At 39.5% G+C, this 19,270-nt stretch overlaps 3 protein-coding genes across 3 annotated transcripts; all 3 read left to right on the top strand.

Moving 5' to 3' along the window:
* The first annotated feature begins 982 nt into the window (after positions 1–982).
* On the top strand, positions 983–1,787 carry LOC126410285 (uncharacterized). The gene is made up of 2 exons (XM_050078972.1): positions 983–1,354; positions 1,657–1,787. Exons 1-2 carry the CDS (start codon positions 994–996, stop codon positions 1,689–1,691), a joined length of 396 nt encoding a protein of 131 aa, XP_049934929.1. The 5' UTR covers positions 983–993; the 3' UTR covers positions 1,692–1,787.
* Positions 1,788–9,101: 7,314 nt separating this feature from the next.
* LOC116259720 (peroxidase P7-like) lies at positions 9,102–10,963 on the top strand. The gene is made up of 4 exons (XM_031637633.2): positions 9,102–9,328; positions 9,736–9,927; positions 10,104–10,269; positions 10,448–10,963. The coding sequence occupies exons 1-4, from the start codon at positions 9,113–9,115 to the stop codon at positions 10,840–10,842; spliced, it is 969 nt and encodes a 322-aa protein (XP_031493493.1). The 5' UTR covers positions 9,102–9,112; the 3' UTR covers positions 10,843–10,963.
* Positions 10,964–13,000: 2,037 nt separating this feature from the next.
* Positions 13,001–16,744, top strand: LOC116258505 (E2F transcription factor-like E2FE). The gene is made up of 11 exons (XM_031635673.2): positions 13,001–13,371; positions 13,460–13,527; positions 13,604–13,656; positions 13,755–13,832; positions 14,021–14,080; positions 14,190–14,316; positions 14,745–14,812; positions 14,898–14,973; positions 15,089–15,150; positions 15,267–15,714; positions 16,407–16,744. Exons 1-11 carry the CDS (start codon positions 13,280–13,282, stop codon positions 16,511–16,513), a joined length of 1,239 nt encoding a protein of 412 aa, XP_031491533.1. The 5' UTR covers positions 13,001–13,279; the 3' UTR covers positions 16,514–16,744.
* The last annotated feature ends 2,526 nt before the right edge of the window (positions 16,745–19,270 follow it).

The raw sequence follows: 19,270 nt of genomic DNA, 5'->3' as shown, positions 1-19,270 counted from the left end.
GCCTGCTTTCTAGAGCGTTGCTTGCATCGTCCGCTCCAGCACCGCCCGCTCAAGGTTCTGTTCGCCCGAGCGTCCAAATCTGTTCGAGTGCTTCTGCATCGCTCGCTCGAGCACTCAATAGCTCGGTGCCTTTGCCGCTCTCGTGCTGACCTCCTTTTCTCACTCTAATCACTGGTCGGGAGGGAGACCGTCCTTGAAATCGGAGGTCACGTAAGGGTGCAATTTTTTTTTTGCAAGAAGGATTCACGTTGGATCTAGAGCTCGTATTAATTTTTCTTGCGCATTCAATATTCTTTGACTATGGTGACATCTCCTCTTGTTGATCGAACCGATATTTCTAGTGATCAAAATGAGTCACCTTTCGTCATGCACCATTCTGATAATCCTGATGCTGTCTTAGTGACTAATCCCCTTGTTGGAGATAACTATTCTACATGACGACGGGCAATGAAAATGGCCCTGAGTGCCAAGAACAAGTTGGGATTTGTTGATGGTTCTATTTCAAAACCTGCAACCACTAGCTTGGACTACATGCCATGGGTTTGCTGTAATGACTTGGTTTTATCATGGATTCTTAACTCATTATCCAAGGAGATAGCAAATAGCGTTATCTATGCAAGTGAAGCTCACGAGGTTTGGATTGATCTTCAAGAACGTTTCTCTCAAGGTAACGCTGCTCGTATTTATCAATTGAAGAAGATGATATCTGATGTACGCCAAGAACACAATTCATTGGCTGTCTACTTCACTACACTTAAAACTTTTTGGGATGAACTTGGATCTTATTCAACTGTGTCTACATGTACTTGTGGTGCGTTTAAAGAGTTTCATTCATGTCAAGATCATGAAAAAGTTTATCAGTTCCTGATGGGATTGAATGAAAGTTTTAGCAATCTTCGAAGCCAGATTCTTGCTATTGATCCTCTACCCAACATTAATAGGGTATATGCTATGTTGCTTCAAGAAGAGACTCAACGTCTTCTCACACCAAAAATGTCTGGATCTAATAACATAGCTCTTGCAGCTAGGTCTTCTCCTACATCATATACCAAACGGAATCAGGCAAGAATGCCTAATGCTACTCGCAATCGTCCTCGACCAAAGTGTGATCATTGTGGACTGCTTGGACATATAAAATCTCGATGTTATGTGCTTCATGGTTATCCTCCAAATCATCCTAAGGCTACATGTTCAACTAGTGATTCATCTAAAATTGAACAGGCGCAACAGGGAAGAACATCGGCAAACAATGTAAAAGTCAATGCTGTTTTGTCACAACTTACCGAAGAACAGGTCAGTCAATTGGCATCTTGGTTAAATGTTGATACTTCACCGGCTGCCGCTAATCTAGCAGGTAAACAATCATTCTCAACTCATTTTCCTTGGATCATTGACACCGGAGCCTCAGACCATATGACCCCTCATTTACATTTGCTTTCTAATATCAAAATTTTATCAAAACAGCGTGTGATTAACCTACCCAATGGACATCAAACACTAGTCTCTACTACTAGAACAGTTTACCTTTCAGCCAATATTCAGCTTACTGATGTCCTATATATTCCTGATTTTAAATACAATTTATTATCAGTTCCAAAGTTCACTAAGTCCACTAATTGTATTGCTGTTTTTCTTCCAACCTGTTGTGCTTTTCAGGACCCTTTGTCGAGGAAGCTGATTGGAGTGGGTAACTTGAGCGGTGGACTTTACCATCTTCTTCTTCCAACTACTTCTCATGCTTTGTTTGCTTCTCCTAGTAATAAGACAGCTCATATATAGCATATGAGACTTGGACATCCTTCATTTGATAAGTCTTTTTCATTGAATGAAAACATCTCTATTTCCAAGCATGATTCTCCTTGTGATGCATGTCTTAAAGCTAAATTCACTCGTTTACCTTTTCCAACTAGTACTAGTAGAGCAAGTGATCCGTTCGGGTTGATTCATTGTGATATTTGGGGAGGATTCGTCTCACACGGGTGCACATTACTTCCTTACTATCGTAGATGATTTTACACGATCTACTTGGGTTTTCTTGATGAGGTTCAAATCTGAAACATTTTCTTGTTTAACTCGTTTTTGTGTCATGGTGTTTACTCAATTCAATACTCATGTGAAATGCGTTCGGAGTGATAATGGTGCTGAATTTACAACTCATAATATGCAAGTCTATTTTCATGAGCATGGCATAGAACATCAAACCTCATGTGTTGGAACTCCTCAACAAAATGGACGTGTTGAGAGGAAGCATCGCCATCTACTAGAGGTGGCGCGAGCACTTAGGTTTCAAGCAAATCTCTCGGTAACTTTTTGGGGTGAATGTATTTTGACAGCAACCTTTTTAATTAATAGAATGCCATCAACTCTTTTAAATAACAAATCTCCGTTTGAACTTCTCTTTCATAAAAAGCCCAATTATGAAGATTTGCGTGTTTTTGGATGCTTGTGTTATGCCAAAAATTTAAACCTCATGCATAAGTTTTCATCACGTGCACAAAAATGTGTTTTTGTCGGATATCCTCATAATCAGAAAGGGTATCAGGTATATGATTTGGATACCAAACAAATTTTTAAAAGCAGAGATATATCTTTTTTTGAGGATAAATTTCCATTTCTAACCGAACAATGCCATACAAATGATTTGAACAATGTTGTTTTACCTCATCCTCAACCAGATTACCTTGGAAAGGAATATATGTCATCGTGTGAGAATGGTGTTCCAGCAAATTCCTCCCCGTTATCACCTATTCAACCTCCCGATTCCATCAACAATGACCAAAATCTGTCAGTTTCAGATCATCGACCTATGTCAGATGATCCACCTCCTCCAGATGCACTTGCTCTACGGAAATCTAGTCGTCCTCGTCATTCACCATCCTATTTTCAAGATTATGTGTGTTCCAATGTGATGGTTATAAGCTCACCGCCTAAGGAATCTACTTCAACTAAGCAATCCTCAGGTACACGTTATCCCATACACAATTATTTACCTGTTCACAAATTCTCTAAATCTCATTATGCATTTTTAACCTCTATCATGAGTAATGTTGAACCTAGCTCGTATGCGGAAGCGGTTAAGTATCAACATTGGTGAAGTGCTATGGCTGATGAGATTCAGGCTCTTGAACAAAACAGTACATGGTCTATTACTACTTTGCCTCCACACAAAAATCCCATTGGTTGTCGTTGGGTTTATAAGATAAAACGGCGTTCAGATGGAAGTATTAAACGCTACAAAGCCAGACTTGTTGCTAAAGGATACACTCAACTAGAGGGTCTTGATTATCATGAGACAATTGCTCCGGTTGCAAAGTTAACAACCATGCGCACACTTCTTGCTCTTGCTTCTATTCAAAGATGGCATTTATATCAAATGGATGTGAGTAATGCATTCATACATGGAGAATTACATGAGGAAATATACATGACCATTCCTCCAGGCCTTTTGCGTGAGGGGGAGTATTCTAGTAATAAAGTATGTCGCCTTCATAAGTCTCTGTACGGACTCAAGCAAGCACCACGTAACTGGTTTCACAAGCTATTATCTGCACTCAAAGGCGCTGGTTTCATTCAATCATCAGCTGACAATACTCTCTTTACTAGGAAACATGAAAAACAATTTATTGTTATTCTTGTCTATGTTGATGATCTTATCATTGCAGGAAATGATGAACCAGGAATTGCTTCAGTTAAGCAATATTTACATTCGAAATTTCACATTAAGGACTTGGGAATACTTAAGTATTTTCTTGGCATAGAAGTTGCAAGAGCGCCATCGGGAATATTTCTAAGTCAAAGAAAATATATCGTGGATATTTTGAATGATGCAGGTTTGATAGGAGCCAAGCCTATAGACTTTCCAATGGAGCAAAAATTGCGTTTAACTCCCAATGATAGTATTCCATTGAAAGATCCAGCTAAATACGAGAGGTTAGTTGGACGTTTGATCTATTTAACCATTACTCGTCCAGATATAATGTATTCAGTCCAAGTTCTCAGTCAGTTCATGCAATCGCCACTGACTACACACTATGAAGCGGCACTTAGAGTATTGAAGTATTTGAAGACTTCACCAGCAAAAGGAATATTTTTATCTTCATCAAGTGCAAAACAATTGAGGGCCTATTGTGACTCAGATTGGGCTAGTTGTCCTACCACTCGTAAATCAGTTAGTGGATATATTGTGTTCTTGGGGAATAGTCCTATTTCTTGGAAATCAAAGAAGCAGTCTACTATTGCCAGATCATCTGCTGAAGCAGAATACCGGGCAATGGCTTTGACAATTTGTGAAGTTGTTTGGTTAAAAGCTTTATTGAATGACTTAGGATGGAGTCATGATAAACCAGTCAATTTATATTGCGACAATCAAGCTGCTCTGCATATTTCAGCAAATCCAGTTTTTCATGAAAGAACGAAACACATAGAGCTAGATTGTCACTTTGTAAGAGAAAAAATTCAGCAAGGAATAATTCAGGCTCATCATGTATCATCATGTTTACAACTAGCTGATATTTTCACTAAACCATTGGGGAAAGACAGTTTTCAAACTTTAAGAATCAAGTTGGGTGTTTCAGATTTGCACACACCAACTTGAGGGGGAGTATTGGAGAGGAAAATCAGTTTGCTGATTTTCAGGAATCAAGAAAATCTTTCCTATACATCAAAGAGGAAAATCAGAAGGTGAAATTTCAGGAAAGAAATTATATTCTTTCCTAAGATTGTGATCTCTCAATCCCAAAATTTATGGGATTTGTATATGCTTGTAAAGTTGTATAAATACCTCACCATATGTGAAATGAATGATTAAGTTGGCTCACTCATCTTTTTTTTCTCTCCTTTCATCACGTTCTTCTTCATAGTATTTGAGGAGTTCACTCTTTGCAAATTTGAATAAATAGAATTTTGGTTTTCAATGTCTACTCCAAAACTCATCTCCCCCATATCTGAAATGTTTGTATGCTTGAGTGAACAATTCTAACAGAGTCAGCTCGAAAAGGACTCAAATAATAATCTTCGTACAGCTTCTGTGTTGTCCTCTGTTTTCTTGGTGAAGAACATTCATATGCGGTTAAGTCCACAGAGAGGGAGAGATTCCTTACCATGGACTGCAGAGCGCTCGATGAACGCTTCTAATTAGCAGCGGCCTGCTGCGCAAATGAACGAAGCAGTCTTCCGCTCCTTATCTATCCAGAGGCTCCCCCCTTAGACAGGACCTGCATGTTTCCTTCATCTGTGTTTCAAACCTCATTCAATCTCCTCGAAGCATATGTTACATGTATACTCCCCATCGTCGATATATCAAGGACTACGAGATCATTTTAAAACGTAAATTCTTAAATTCATAGCCTGGGCATCACCGGCCCGGCTCCGCCCAGCTCATACGAGTCAGGCTCGAATCGATCCGACATTCGAAACCGACTTGATTAAAATAAAAAAATATATTTTTAATACAAAATAACATAAAAATTTAATTATTTATAATTAAATATTATAATTATATATAAAAATTAATAAAAATCTTATCAGGTCAAACCGGTCAGTAGGGCCGGCCCACTCTGGCTTGCCTCATAACTTATCGAGCCAGTTGGGTGCCTTTTTTCGGGTTCGAGCACTGACCCGAGTGAGGCAGGGTACCAAGTACTCGTCAGGTACTCGGTCCAATGCCGGGGCTTATCCATAAGTAAAAGAATTATTACTAACGCCCATGGAGTGTAAAATCTATTAATGCATCAGTTTACTTATATATATAAAGACACGCATAAAGCTGCAGACGAGTTAAATGGAGCTTGAGTTGGCCCAGGTTGAACTCAACTCAACTCGAAAAACCCAATCTTGAACTCGAGTCGAGTTCAATAAAATAAGCTCGATCTCCACTCAACAATATAATATCAACCTCGAACTTCACTCATTTAACTTTTTCAACACATTTGAACTTGAGCTCGACTCATTTATAAACAAGTTGAGTTCAAGTCGAGTTTAAATAAGCAAGTTCGAGTTGAGCTGGAGCTGGCTGGACTCATTATGCAACCATTGAAATACACACAGATCGAAAATTATATATTTGTGCCTTCTAAAAATATAAAGTCTAGATGGCACACTAATTGTTTAAATATAACTTTTGAAAATCTATCCGTTTATGGTTTTAGATGTCGACCAAAAGAATACTTTGGCTAAGCTCAGCTTGAAGAACTCGCTCTGTGTTCTGAAAAAAGTACTTAACAAATATTTTGACACGCAATTGCATCCATATATGATTGAATTTATGAAATAATGAGCATATAAAGTAGTAGAGTTATTCGGGACGGTTGTCCAAATAACTTCGTTCTGAAAGCACTCTAAACTTACTTGCATGTTGCATACTTGAATTTTTCTGAAAAAGCCAAGATTTAACAAATACCTAATCTTTAAAAGTTAACGAAAGGAGCAAAACTTTGATAAAAAGTCTCAAATAGCGCCCACTGACAGGAAACATCGGTTTATGATTAAAATGACAAAAACACCTCTGGTTAAGAACCAACCCTATTTTGGTTTATGAAAGATATTTTTGCGTTTTTTGGAGTATTAGTATTTTCGTCATCTTATATTAATAACTACTGTTTTCTATTAGTAGATTTCTCTTTGCTAATGTCTCTCAAAAGTCTAACTATTAACTTTTGAAACTTGAATAGTGATTCGTTAAACATTTTGAGACTTTTTGTATTTCTTTTTTCAAATTTTGATGCTTTTATTATGATTCTAGTCCGACAAGTGTGATCAAAGTTGGGGTTGGTTCGTAGAGATAGTTTATTTTTTGGATTACTAACCTAACGTGTACCGAACTTTTTAGTTGTTATGAAAAGTAAATCTGAAAAATACATAAAATAAAAGCTCAAACGAACATGTATCAGTTTAATTTATTAAAAGCACAAATAAATAAAAAATATATATGTATATATACTCACACACACTAGCTAGATGAATAATTTACATATGAGTTGACCTCTCTTTCACGGGACATTTAAAGTCTAAACTTCGTTGGCTTTCTTTCTATCTCCCTCTCTCTATTGAAAAGGTCGACGTAGATGATCTTTTTGTCTAAGCAAACGATATCATCTCTACTAGATTAAAGGGTTGTTGCCAATAGAGCATTATCATTATTTTCAATATATATTGGTGGATCGTGTGGCGAATTCAAATTTCTAGAATGTAGATACTCTAAGATGGCTAAAATTTAAAGATTATCATTAAAACCAGGTCGATGGCTATAGACATACTAATAGACATACTAACGATGGTTTATGGTACATAACTGGTTCATAGTGATTTTGACAAGGGTTTATACACTTTCACTGACTGATTTTTAACCATTGGCAAGTCCTGCATTCGGCAGATTTGAATATATTGTTTCTCACGGCGGGCGGCAGCCGTCAACTTCTTGTAAGTACATAAGAGTTGAGACAAATGGTTAGGAAGTCCTTATGCGGCTAGCTTCCTAGTTATCTGGAGCAACCTGCTCCTGCATATATATATATATATATATATATATATATATATATATATATATATATATATATATATATATATATATATATAAAAGCGGAAGACCTATACGTAGAGAATCTAGGAAGTCCTTGCATTCCATGCATTAACTATAGCACATTAGACCAACTTTAGCAGACATATATATTGACCATGCAACTGCTTCCTTTTGACGGCATTACAATTAATTATATTCAATTCAATGAGGTGGTCGCATTTTGCTGTAAGAAATATTAGGTTTATTCACCGTAAAAGAAGCATTCAACTTATGGCCATGGTTTTAGTTGAGCATATATGTATGGGGGGGTCATTGGTGCCAGTGATACTAAGGAAAACCGTTAGCTGGTGTGGATTTAGGATTCTTTTTCTTAGGGGCTGAAGGTGATAAATAGTATGACTAAATAAAATTTTTGACATTTAAGTTTTTTACAAGGGCGAATTACATTTTTTGAGATTTTTGTATGGGCCAAATTAAAATTTCTCTAGGCCTTAAGAGGTAAACTTTTGTTTTTTAAAACCTTGGGAGGAGCCAAGGCACTTGCGAAGCCAGGATTTTTTTTTTTACTAATGAGCACTTGAATTGGCAATATAAGTTTGGTGTGGACATAGTAAGTCATTTTTGAGTCATGACAAATCTTGGGATGCTAAAATAAGATTTTTGTTGGGCTGATGTGGGTAATTGCCCATACCAGCCAATAAGCAGCTCTGCCTCTGGTCAATATATTTTGGCACGAAATTAGGAAAGACATAAGTCATGGCTTCATTTGGATGAATTGCTATTAATTTGTTGAAGATTTGAGATCAATCTAATCGCAAACATGAAGTTGCTTTGATGTCTTGATCTCACCATGCAGTGCATGGGAGTTTGGGCAACTGTTCAAGTGTCTACCATGCTCAGTCATTAGTTTCATTCTTGTAAGCACTGTTCATCTGGTTGCAAACAGTGGTAGACGCTACTTTCAAGTTTAAAGGAGTAAACAAAAGATTACGTTGGTCCAAATAAACCCTAAACCCTGAGGGTAAAGGCAGGGTTTTGACCTCCTTGGAGTATCTCCACCAAATTTTGAAAAACCACCTGTTCAGTTTTTTCTATTTCTTGGCCAACCCGAACAATTTGATTGAGGCTAATTTTCTATGGACTAGTAGAATAGAGGGAGGGAGAGATCTCAATTCATGATCTGTCAACGTGAATCAGAAGCTTGTTCACACAAATCGCAACCACGAACCCACACTCATCTGTTTACCTAATATTTGGTAAATCTACTCCATTGTAAATACTAATGAGCAATGAAACCAAGTATTGATTGCTCCAAGATTGTGAAGGTAGAAGAAGGAGAGCAGGTGATATAACAAGCAATTATATGCACACCCCAAGGCCTGCACTCTAGAACCAGGAAAGTGATCGGTTTAGGTGTGGAGAAAGAGAGATACATAGAGAGATTTGTTGAAGGCAGGTTGAATGAGGTCAAGATGTTTTGGCATTTTATGGAGCCAACGTGTTATAAATAAGCTGCACTCCTTCCTTCAGTTCATAACAAGCCTCGATATCTTCAGCTATAGCTGATAGGAAGTACTAATCGCCATTTTAGTGGCCATGGCTTCTTTCTCCGCATTTGTTGTGGTTGCTACCACCATTCTAGGCCTCCTCATTCAAGGAAGCTCCCATCCCCAACTCTCCACTGATTTCTACAGTGACACTTGTCCTGACCTCCTCCCTATCATTCAGCATCAGGTTCAATTAGCAGTGGCTGAAGAGAGGAGGATGGGAGCTTCCCTACTTCGCCTCTTCTTCCATGACTGCTTTGTCAATGTACTCTCTCTCTCTCTCTTGTCTCTCTCTTACAGACATGTAGAATATGAATATCATGCACCAACAGAGAAATCCGCACCACAAGCTACCTGTGCCATTAGTGCTGAAACAGGGTTCAGGATTGAGCTAAAGTGTTCTGTGGCTTAAAAGGGAAAGGAGGAACCTGGAAAAGAAAAGAATCGTGCTTATAGAGTTCCACTAGAAGTTGGCATTTTGATTGCCAGTCTGAAATCTGTGTACACCTTAACAGGAAACTAAGCAGGAAAGAGAATCCAATTTTTTGGCATTAGGGCCAAAAACATGGTCCTCAGTGGAAATTCCTCGATTGTTCGACAATTGTTGTAAATTCTCTACTTTGGCTCATTCTGTTGCAGATCTAATGGCCATGGCTTTCTCTTTTGTGACAGGGATGTGATGCTTCGGTGCTCTTGGACGATACACCGACATTCACTGGAGAAAAGAATGCTGCTCCAAATAAAAACTCAATTAGAGGGTTTGAAGTCATTGATGCCATCAAGGCTGCAGTGGAGGAGGCTTGCCCCGGTGTTGTTTCTTGTGCTGACATCCTAACCATCAGTGCCAGAGATTCAGTTGTTGAGGTGAGTTCTCAGAAATAAATAGTTGACGGTTTGAGGATTTTCATTAACTTCTTTTGAACAGAAACGGAGACTTCTATTTTACAAATTTTTTTATTGAGCGCCTTTGCTGTAAAAGTTTTCCAGTTATGAAAGAACAGAATGATAAGGATTTGTTTTATATATACTTCGTCAAACAGTTAGGAGGGCCATACTGGGATGTGAAATTGGGAAGAAGGGACGCCAGAACGGCGAGCCAGGCAGCTGCAAACACCAGCATTCCACCTCCCACCAACAGCCTCGATCAACTCATCACTAGCTTTCATGCACAGGGCCTCTCAGTTCAGGATATGGTTGCACTGTCAGGTTCTACACCACTCTCTCCCTTTCTCTTCCTCTCTCAGACACAATTATTAACATAAATATAGATATTATTCTTCTAAGATCTTGCCAATATGAATTGAAATTTCAACAGTATGAGATTTTACATTGGGTAGAAGTTTGAGGATTACTTGTGACTGTCTGTTGCTTATTGTGAAAGCAGGGGCACACACCATTGGCTTGGCAAGATGCACCAACTTTAGAAACCGCACCTACCATGAGAAGAACATAAATGGGCTCTTTGCCAGAGAAAAGCAAGAGAGCTGCCCAAGAACTGCTGGCCATGGAGACAACAATTTGGCGCCTCTCGATCTGCAGACTCCTACAGCCTTTGACAACAAATACTACAAGAACCTGCTTGGCTGCAAGGGCCTCCTGCACTCTGACCAGCAGCTCTTCAACGGCGGATCTACCGACTCCATAGTTCACGCTTACGCCGGAAACACAGATGCCTTCTATGCAGATTTCGTTGCAGCGATGATCAAGATGGGAGACAACAAACCCCTCACGGGTATTGATGGAGAGATAAGGATGGACTGCAGGAAGGTGAACCATTGAGCACAAACGTTGGGGCGCCTCTACGATCTGTGGCTGAAATCATCCTCCTTGCATGCCCTTAAAGTTTGATCTTCTTTTTCATTGTGTTTAGGAGAGAACGATATAACGCGGTTCGACTCATTTCAGCAATCACGTCCATGGTGGTTCTTTTTTACTCTCAATTGTTGGCTTCTTTCTTCGTTAATTTGTTAATAAATGCTTCGTGGAATCCGCCAGGACCCAAACACAACTGCTGTGTTTGGTGAATTTGCTTTTAGCCGATTTGAATAAATTGAAAATATTGGCTTCTCTCTATCTCTCTCTCTCATTTGAGATTATTTGGATTTGGCGGTCCATTCCACAACAGATGAATATGGCCATCTCATCAAGATGGCATTTAGGGGTTGTTGACAAACGTAACAGTGTTTGTGTGAGTATTATTTTTAAATTTGTTTAAAAGATTGAAACAAATATATAAGCACCAAGTTCTAGTGTTTCATGAATTTGCTTGCTCTATTTTTAAAATAGCCCATAATAATTGATAAAATGGGAATATATATTAAAATTTGAGGACAAAAAGTCCCCTAAATACAAAAATTAAGGACAAGACGTCCCTTAGTTACATTCTAATCTTTAAGGGTGTGTTTGATTGAAATGAATAATTTAACGTGGTAAATTTACCATGGTAAATTTTTTTGGAAAAAAATACAAGATGAAATTTAACTCTCTTTCGATTTAATGTCTTGTTTGATTGCATGGAAGTTTAATTTTTTTTTTGAAAAAAATACAAGATGAAATTGAACCCTCTTCCGATTTAAGGCTTTGTTTGATTGCATGGAAGTCTTTTACAAGGTAAAATTATGTGTTTGATGCACATGGTAGTTTTTTGCAGGAGAGACTTTTTTCCTACCATTAAAAATTATTGTTTTATTGGTTCTCTTCCAATTTCACGTGAGTAGAAATTGAAACTTGAAAGGCCTTGCACAACAAAGAAACACCACACACGCACGCAAATTAAGAAAAAATATAATTACAAAAGAGAAAAATAACACATGAACTTACAAAAGCAAAGAAGACATTTTCATACGAGTTTTCATACAGCATCTAGTTAAAGTATTAACAAAGCATGAAACAACTGAAATTATAGGAGCAAAATGAAGTTGATCTTGCAAAAAGTAAAGGCATTCATGATATCAACAAGTCCTATGAATCAAATTGAAAAAAAACAGCAATTCACAATGTATTTTAGTTTGGGTTGCTCACAAACCCACGAAAAAGAGCATCAATGGAAGTGAAAAAAGGGGAATCGTGAGAGATGAGAGGAACGAGAGAGAGGAAGAGGCTCTGAGACAAGCAGCAAGAGAGGAAAGACTCGGAGAGAGGAGAGGAACCAGAGAGGGGATGAGGCGACAAATGGGAAAGAGGCAACAAAAGCAATGGAAGTGAAAAAAGAGGAATCATGAGAGAGGAGAAGAGGCGAGGAGAGCAAGGGAAGTGAAAAAGGGGAATCGTGAGAGAGGAGATGAACGAGAGAGGGGAAGAGGCGACGGATGGAAAAGAGGCAGCGAGAGAGGAGAGGCTCTGAGAGAGGAGAGGAACGAGAGAAGGGAAGAAGCGACGGAGGGGAAAGAGGCAGCGAGAGAGGAGAAAAACGAGAGAGAGGAGGAGGCAACAGAGGGAAAAGAGCAGATGAAATTTACCCTTGTAAAAAGTCGGATGTTGAGACGTTCGACTTTTTTGCAGATGAAGTTTACCGTTATCGTACCACTTTTTCGAGGTAAATTTCTCCGCGTTTGATGTGTTTTTCCCTTGCAATCAAACGCAGCATGGAACACTTACAATAAAACCAAGACAATTGAACTAGGTTTTCTTTTTCCCGTGTTTGATGATATCATCCCTTTAAAATCCCGCTCACTGATCAGATTTGGTCTGACCAGAATACCCTCGCCCCCTACAGAGTACAGATGATAGGAAGAAAGGGAAACGAAATTCAAAAATGCCGCGAGTCAAGCGCCACGTGGGGGCGGAAGAGAGATCTGGGACCGCGCCTTGGATCAAGGGCGCAGATTTCGTCGTCCGTGATTTCGAATGAGGAGGTCGCGCACCACGTGGAGACTCTTCGTGTGGGACCCGCCTTTGGCTCTTTTTTCGAACTTGGCGAAACGCGCCACGATTTCTTTGTTCTTCTCTTTGATGTTTTGTTCTCTTTCTTTTTGAGAGGGAGACTGGGAGAGGGAGAGCTTCAACGGTCCCTTCGCGCCTTTCCCTCCTTTCTCACCCACCACCACCATGTGATCTCTCTCTCTTTTTTCAAATCTTCTCCTCAGAAATTACGTTCACGGTTCACTTGCCTCTCTTTCTCTCTCTTTTCAAATTTTCTCCTCAGCAATTACGATCGCTTCTTTCTCTCTCTCGATTTGCCTCTCATGGCCTTGGGTCCATTGACAAGAAGGTGGTGATGGAAACTTCGTCTTCGATGTTGAAGGATCTGCACTATCGCCATTATACCTACAACCGAAAGGACAAATCTCTTGGACTCCTCTCCCAGAAGTACCCATACTCTCTCTTTTTCTGGAACACCTTTTTTTTTTTTGGTGCACTGGCGTCGATGGCTGAGATCTATCTGGGTTTGACGCAGCTTTCTTGCCCTGTACAATCGGGAAGGTGTTGAGTCCGTTGGTCTGGATGAGGCCGCTAGCCGTCTTGGTAGATCTTTCTTTCGTTGATCCTCTGCTTTGTCGCCGTTGTCGTAGCTAACTAGGTGTTGGGTTCATGTGGGTAGGCGTGGAGAGGCGGCGGATCTACGATATCGTCAACGTGCTCGAGAGTGTAGGCGTAAGTCCCCATTTTTCGCTTATGTTCTTCTCTTCTTTCTGTTTTCTCGATTTGGCTGTCGAACTTTCGGCAACGTTTCTGCGGAATTTTTGGTTCAGGTTCTTGCGAGGAAGGCGAAGAATCAGTATTCTTGGAAGGGGTTCGACGCGATCCCGCAGACCTTGGCGAAACTCAGAGTACAATACCGTCTCCTGTCCTTTTTTTTCTTAGGAATTATAATGTTCGCGTGTTTTGATAAATTGTCCAGCTAGTGATTCATTGCTGACATTTGATCCGACGGAAACATGCTAAGCAATGTTTGGTTCCTTGATTTCCATGTTTTTAGTGTTCGGGTTTGATTCTTGTTGTGTTTTGTTATGTATAGGAAGATGCAACAAGAGAAGCATCTAACAAAGCACTGCCAATTGTCTCTTATGAAGTCAGAGTAAGTCACTTAGTTTATCTTTATGGGATTCAGCAATCGCTGGTCCGCCATTGTCGCATTACAGTCACGTCGTACTTCTTGCTAATTTGTTGGACATTGTTGGATTAAGGATTCTGACGACGAGGACGATGAGAACTCATCCACCCCCAATAGCCAAGAACCCCCACAATGTAGTCCTGGTTCTGTTCTTCTGAAGCCAGCTGCGTCAAATACAAGTACAGGAAAGCCGAAGTCAGGTATGCTTTGGAAAGTGGATCATTTATGGAAAGAATATTGTGTGGGATGCATCGATGTGGTGATGAATCATGGGTGTGCAGTTTGCTGGTCTTGATAATAGAGAGACGGCCAACAGTAATGGGCATCACGCACTTATTTTACATGCTTTTATGAGCCCTCAAGTTTGAATTAGGAGGTGACATTGATCCTACTTGCCACGGTTCACATTGGTCCTTTTTATCATTTTGACTTCCATGAAGCTTTCTGTTTCTTCATATGGTTCTATAAGGTATCGTTGGGTTGCCATATTATGCGCCACCTCACGCTAAAATTTTGAGCCTCTTTGGGAGATCACACTGTCTATAAACAATTGAATACTGAGGAGCATATGTTGGAGTACACAAAGATTTTATTCTATTTGTTGTTAAGAGATTCTCTGTTGTGACAGAGTGTAGAAGGGAAAAGTCATTGGGCCTCCTCACCCAGAATTTTATTAAACTTTTTCTCAGTTCAAAGGTGCACGATCCTATTTATTTGTTTCAGTTAATTTCACTATGAAATTTCGATTACCTATACTAAGTTATTGTCGTATTCATTTCAGGCAGAAGTTGTCTCACTTGAAGAAGCAGCAACCTTGTTGCTTGGGGAAGCAAACGATCCTTTGCAACTGAGGAGCAGTAATTCTGAAGTCCACTTGATCCTTGCTTACCATTCTACGTGTCTTCTTCAAAGCTATAAAAGCTCAATTTCGTTGTCTTTTTGTTAATTTCTTTCTATGTTTACGTGATGCAGCAAAAGTTAGAAGACTATATGACATTGCAAATGTACTGTCATCTATGAATCTCATTGAGAAGGTGAAATTAGTTTGGTTTTCCTTTTACGTATACGGATTGATGCAGAAATTTGCTTAAATATCACTATGATGAGTATCTTACCTTTCTGAAAACTTTCCAATGGCTACTGTGTTCAGACACATCATTCGATCACCAGAAAGCCTGCATTTGTATGGTTGGGTGTCGATGGCAAGTCTAAGAACTTAGGTTCCATGATTTCGCCTGATACCTCTGAGGATGAGAGCAAGAAAAGGGTGTTCGGGACAGAAATTTGTACCAATATAATGAATGAAGGTAAAAGGAGCAAACCGTTACCAGTACTCCAAATGCTTAAGACAAGGAAAGAAAAAGAGATGAATTTGGGAGACGGTGATGATCATCAAGGTATGACGCAGTTGTCTCAGCAACAGCAGCAGCAATGCCAAAAACAGCACGAGCAGCAGGAGAACAACTCTTCCAAAGGTTTTGTTTTTGGTCCTTTTAGCCCCGTTTGTCTACCTCAGGCAAATACAAGGAGCAGTTCAAAGCGAGTTGAAGATTGGGATGCCTTGGCTACTTCATTTTATCCAAAATACAAGAATCAAGGTAAGGCGTTGCAATATTTTCACTTACCTGGAATTTTGGTTCACTGTTAACGTGCGACGACATCTAATATGCAGGTTCTGGCATAATTTGAGCAATCTTTCGGGTTTGAGTGTCACTAACGTTGACAAAAAGTTGTTTGTCTCACTTGAAGATCTTTGATTCCAAACCCAGTATTAGTCTAACTGCTCAGTTCTTTTGATCTGTGTTTTCTAAGCTTGAGATGCTGACTTGGTGACTTGAAGAGCTACTCGAGCTTCTCCAAGTTTACTCATGGCCTGGGCAGCTCACTCCTTTGAGGCTGTCACATCATTTACTTTTCGCTGCAGGATTCTTGGTTTGAATATCAATGAATCTTCCAACAACCTGCACTGGTATACATCATATGCTTCCGGTTAGACTCTTAGAGTTGGTCTTGAGTCTCCAAGTTTCAGAAACCAGATTTATGCAGCCTGTACCACAACTTGATAAGCTACGATGAGAAGTCTTCCTAGTTTGGTGAATGTCTGTTGATACACATGGTAGTGATTCTCACGTGAAGCCAGAGAGGAGGTCACGGGAGGAGACCTAATCTAAGATCTTAACTCATATCTAAAAGTTCTTTTGCTAGCTTGGGACCGGGTGTCTGTTTGTATTTGCATTTTTTTTCTTATTAAAACTGTCAAATTGAATGGTTATTTCTTTCTGTTTGTCAGCATTGAGTGAGCTCTTCGCTCACTATATGGAAGCTTGGCGATCATGGTATGCACAAGTAACCGCTGGAGGATGTCATCAATCTCATTCCCGTTCCTCCCAACATTAATATGTTTGTACCTCAATGTACATCTTCTACTGAACAGCTGTTCTGTTCTGTATTGTTACATTTCCCATTGACAGCACGCCCATGGACCATGATAATGCTTTTTTATTGACAGCATTACATTGGTTTGCTACAGGCATGATTATTTTCTTTGCAACAGTTCTTATCTAACTGTACCGTTTCAGTTAACTTTCAAGTTTCAATAACCAAAATGTTTGGGATTTTCTTGTTTTCCATTAAGCAGGGATATGGTTGTCAAATATCTGGCTTGTCGATGCCTCTACTGAGCACCTAACAGTGGAAGCCATGATGATTTTTGAACAAGCGTTTCTTAGAATATTTGTGAAGACTTTGCTCAAGCTTATGTGCATTGGCTCAAATTTTAACTTCATATAACAAATCCCGATCAAATACAACGAAATTATCCATATGCCTTACTGTTGGATCAGCAGTTTACTAACCGCATCCTCTCGTGCACGCTTGCACATGCATAGATTCCTTGTGAACATTGAGGCAGGGGATGGCCCTGGTTAAAACGAATTTAGACAAAAAATAGTGATACAGGTAAGGGGAAGAAACAAAAAAAAGAAAAAAAGAAAAGGAAACTATGGGTTCTACAGTCTTAAGACTATACATCCGCCTCTCTTAGAAGCTATGTAACAAACTCTCAACAGGAGGGTCATACCACTCAATCGTGGAGACATCAGTCCTTCACCTACGTCTCTTGTTGGACATGGATACAAAACCTACATGATTCCATCTGCTGGAACCATGTCAATAGTATTGTTGTTTCCTCGAATTCATCCTACAGTAATTTCAGAAACCGATGTCGTTGATATACTCTGACCAGGATAATACAGATGAACTGCCTGATCCAGCAGCCCTCATTTGGTAACTCTTGCTGTGTGACAATTTCACTTAGCAACATTCAATTGATCAAATGCATTGACATGGATTCAGACAAGGAACCTTCGTCAAGTCAATGATGAAGTTTACGAAGACGCTTCGTTGTGGATGTTTGAGCATCGATTACGAGTCTAAAAAACTTCTTAGCTTTTGCCTTCGCTTGGACGCCTGGTCTGAACCTTCAGCGGATCTACTTTCAGCGATCCCTTACTAAGTATCTCAAAAAAGGCCACTCATTAACGTTTGGATAAAAAAGGTAAAGTGTACGGGGTAAGACAAGCTGGAGGGGAAAAAATTCACCATGAGTAGATTCATTTTTATTTTTCAATCTGAAAAAAGATCACCGCTTTTGCATTTATGGTTGAGCTCAAATTTTTCTCCATATGATTGAAGAGATTTCAGCAAAACTGTTTCCCTCGATTAAAGCATACTTCTATGGTGTCTCACCATTCCTCAGAATAGTAGTAAGCGTGCTCTAGCATCTAGTATCCAAAAGACCCCAGTGGATTGTTGTCTGGCAGATCATCTGAGATCTCCCTAATCAATAGAGTATAATAGACACTTGGACTTCAACCTTATCGACTTGAGTAAGTTGGCACTTCTCTCTGCTCAGTTTCTTATTTTTGACTGACGAGGAAAACATCTTGCAGTTTACGGGAACAGAGAACAAGAAAAACACAGTCGTTGCATGGGTACAGTTGCACTGCTATCTATGTTCGGTTCATCACATCAAAACACCAAACAACTACAAGTAGCAACTAAATGCATAAATATTTTTGTGGGAAAACCCAAATGGCTCGACACCATATTCTAATTACCTGATGAGGCTCACTGTATACATTAACTAAATGATTGACCTAGCTGCAGTAGCCCTAAAACCATAACTGACGGAACGCCACTGGCAATAAACTAAATGTCAATTGTCAAGTATGGTACCAAGAGAAACCACAACTCTAACATTTCATTGTCGAAACTTCTATACCCTATATCCAAGAAAAAATTATGTGCAACAAAGACTTAACCTGGCTTATGGAACCATCCTGTGGGAGCTGTTCAAATTGTCCCTTCTATTGATTATGGATAACAACATGCTCAGCACCATCTCAATTGAAACTGTTGAAGGTGAATAGCCACAATGATGGCAGCCTGAAAGCAAGTATAAAGACATCATCGCTAGTCTCCTTTAAAAAGCTGAAGTGGATCTCAGTTTTGTCCTCAGCTGCCAAATAAATTTCATCCTTCAAGGTCTCAAGTAAATTATTGATGGACTCAAAAACATCGCAAGGATCTGCAAATACAAAATCAAGATTCTCGCTCTTGAGAATTAAGTGGCTCAGAACATTTTCCAATAGAAAGTACCGGGAGATTTTCTCTTCATGGAACAAGTGCGTATGGTAGCCTTTCGTCATGGTATATGGTTTCTTTATGGTAGCCTTTCGTCATGGTATATGGTTTCTTACTTTGTTGGATTTCCCTTCTTCAGGCTGAACTCGTCTTTCTTAGCCTCTGTTGAAGGTGCTTGAGAATGAAGATTCAACAAGCCATCAACGTGAGCAGAAAGAAACAACCCATTTGAAAACATTTTCAGCTATCCTCAACATCTGATCAGCCCATTGAGCAGCTATTTTATCTTTCTGGGAATCATTACCTTGACTTCATTAGAAGAGAAGCAGCAACAGGAAAGCTCAAGAATTTTCTCCAGGAAATGCGACTTCATTCTTAAGGTTCGGATAAACAACCAAATAATTGCAAGCGCTTCCAGGACATCGATGCAACCTTGACAAAAGCATCACAATCCTCATCACCCTGCAGTGACCATGAGCACCTTTAATGGATAGGCTCAATAGCAGAAAC

The sequence above is a fragment of the Nymphaea colorata genome, chromosome 8 (genome assembly GCF_008831285.2).
Source record: "Nymphaea colorata isolate Beijing-Zhang1983 chromosome 8, ASM883128v2, whole genome shotgun sequence".
Lineage (NCBI taxonomy): Eukaryota > Viridiplantae > Streptophyta > Magnoliopsida > Nymphaeales > Nymphaeaceae > Nymphaea > Nymphaea colorata.
The sequence above is the reverse complement of the archived record's forward strand: the minus strand, read 5'-3'. Positions and strand labels throughout refer to the sequence as shown.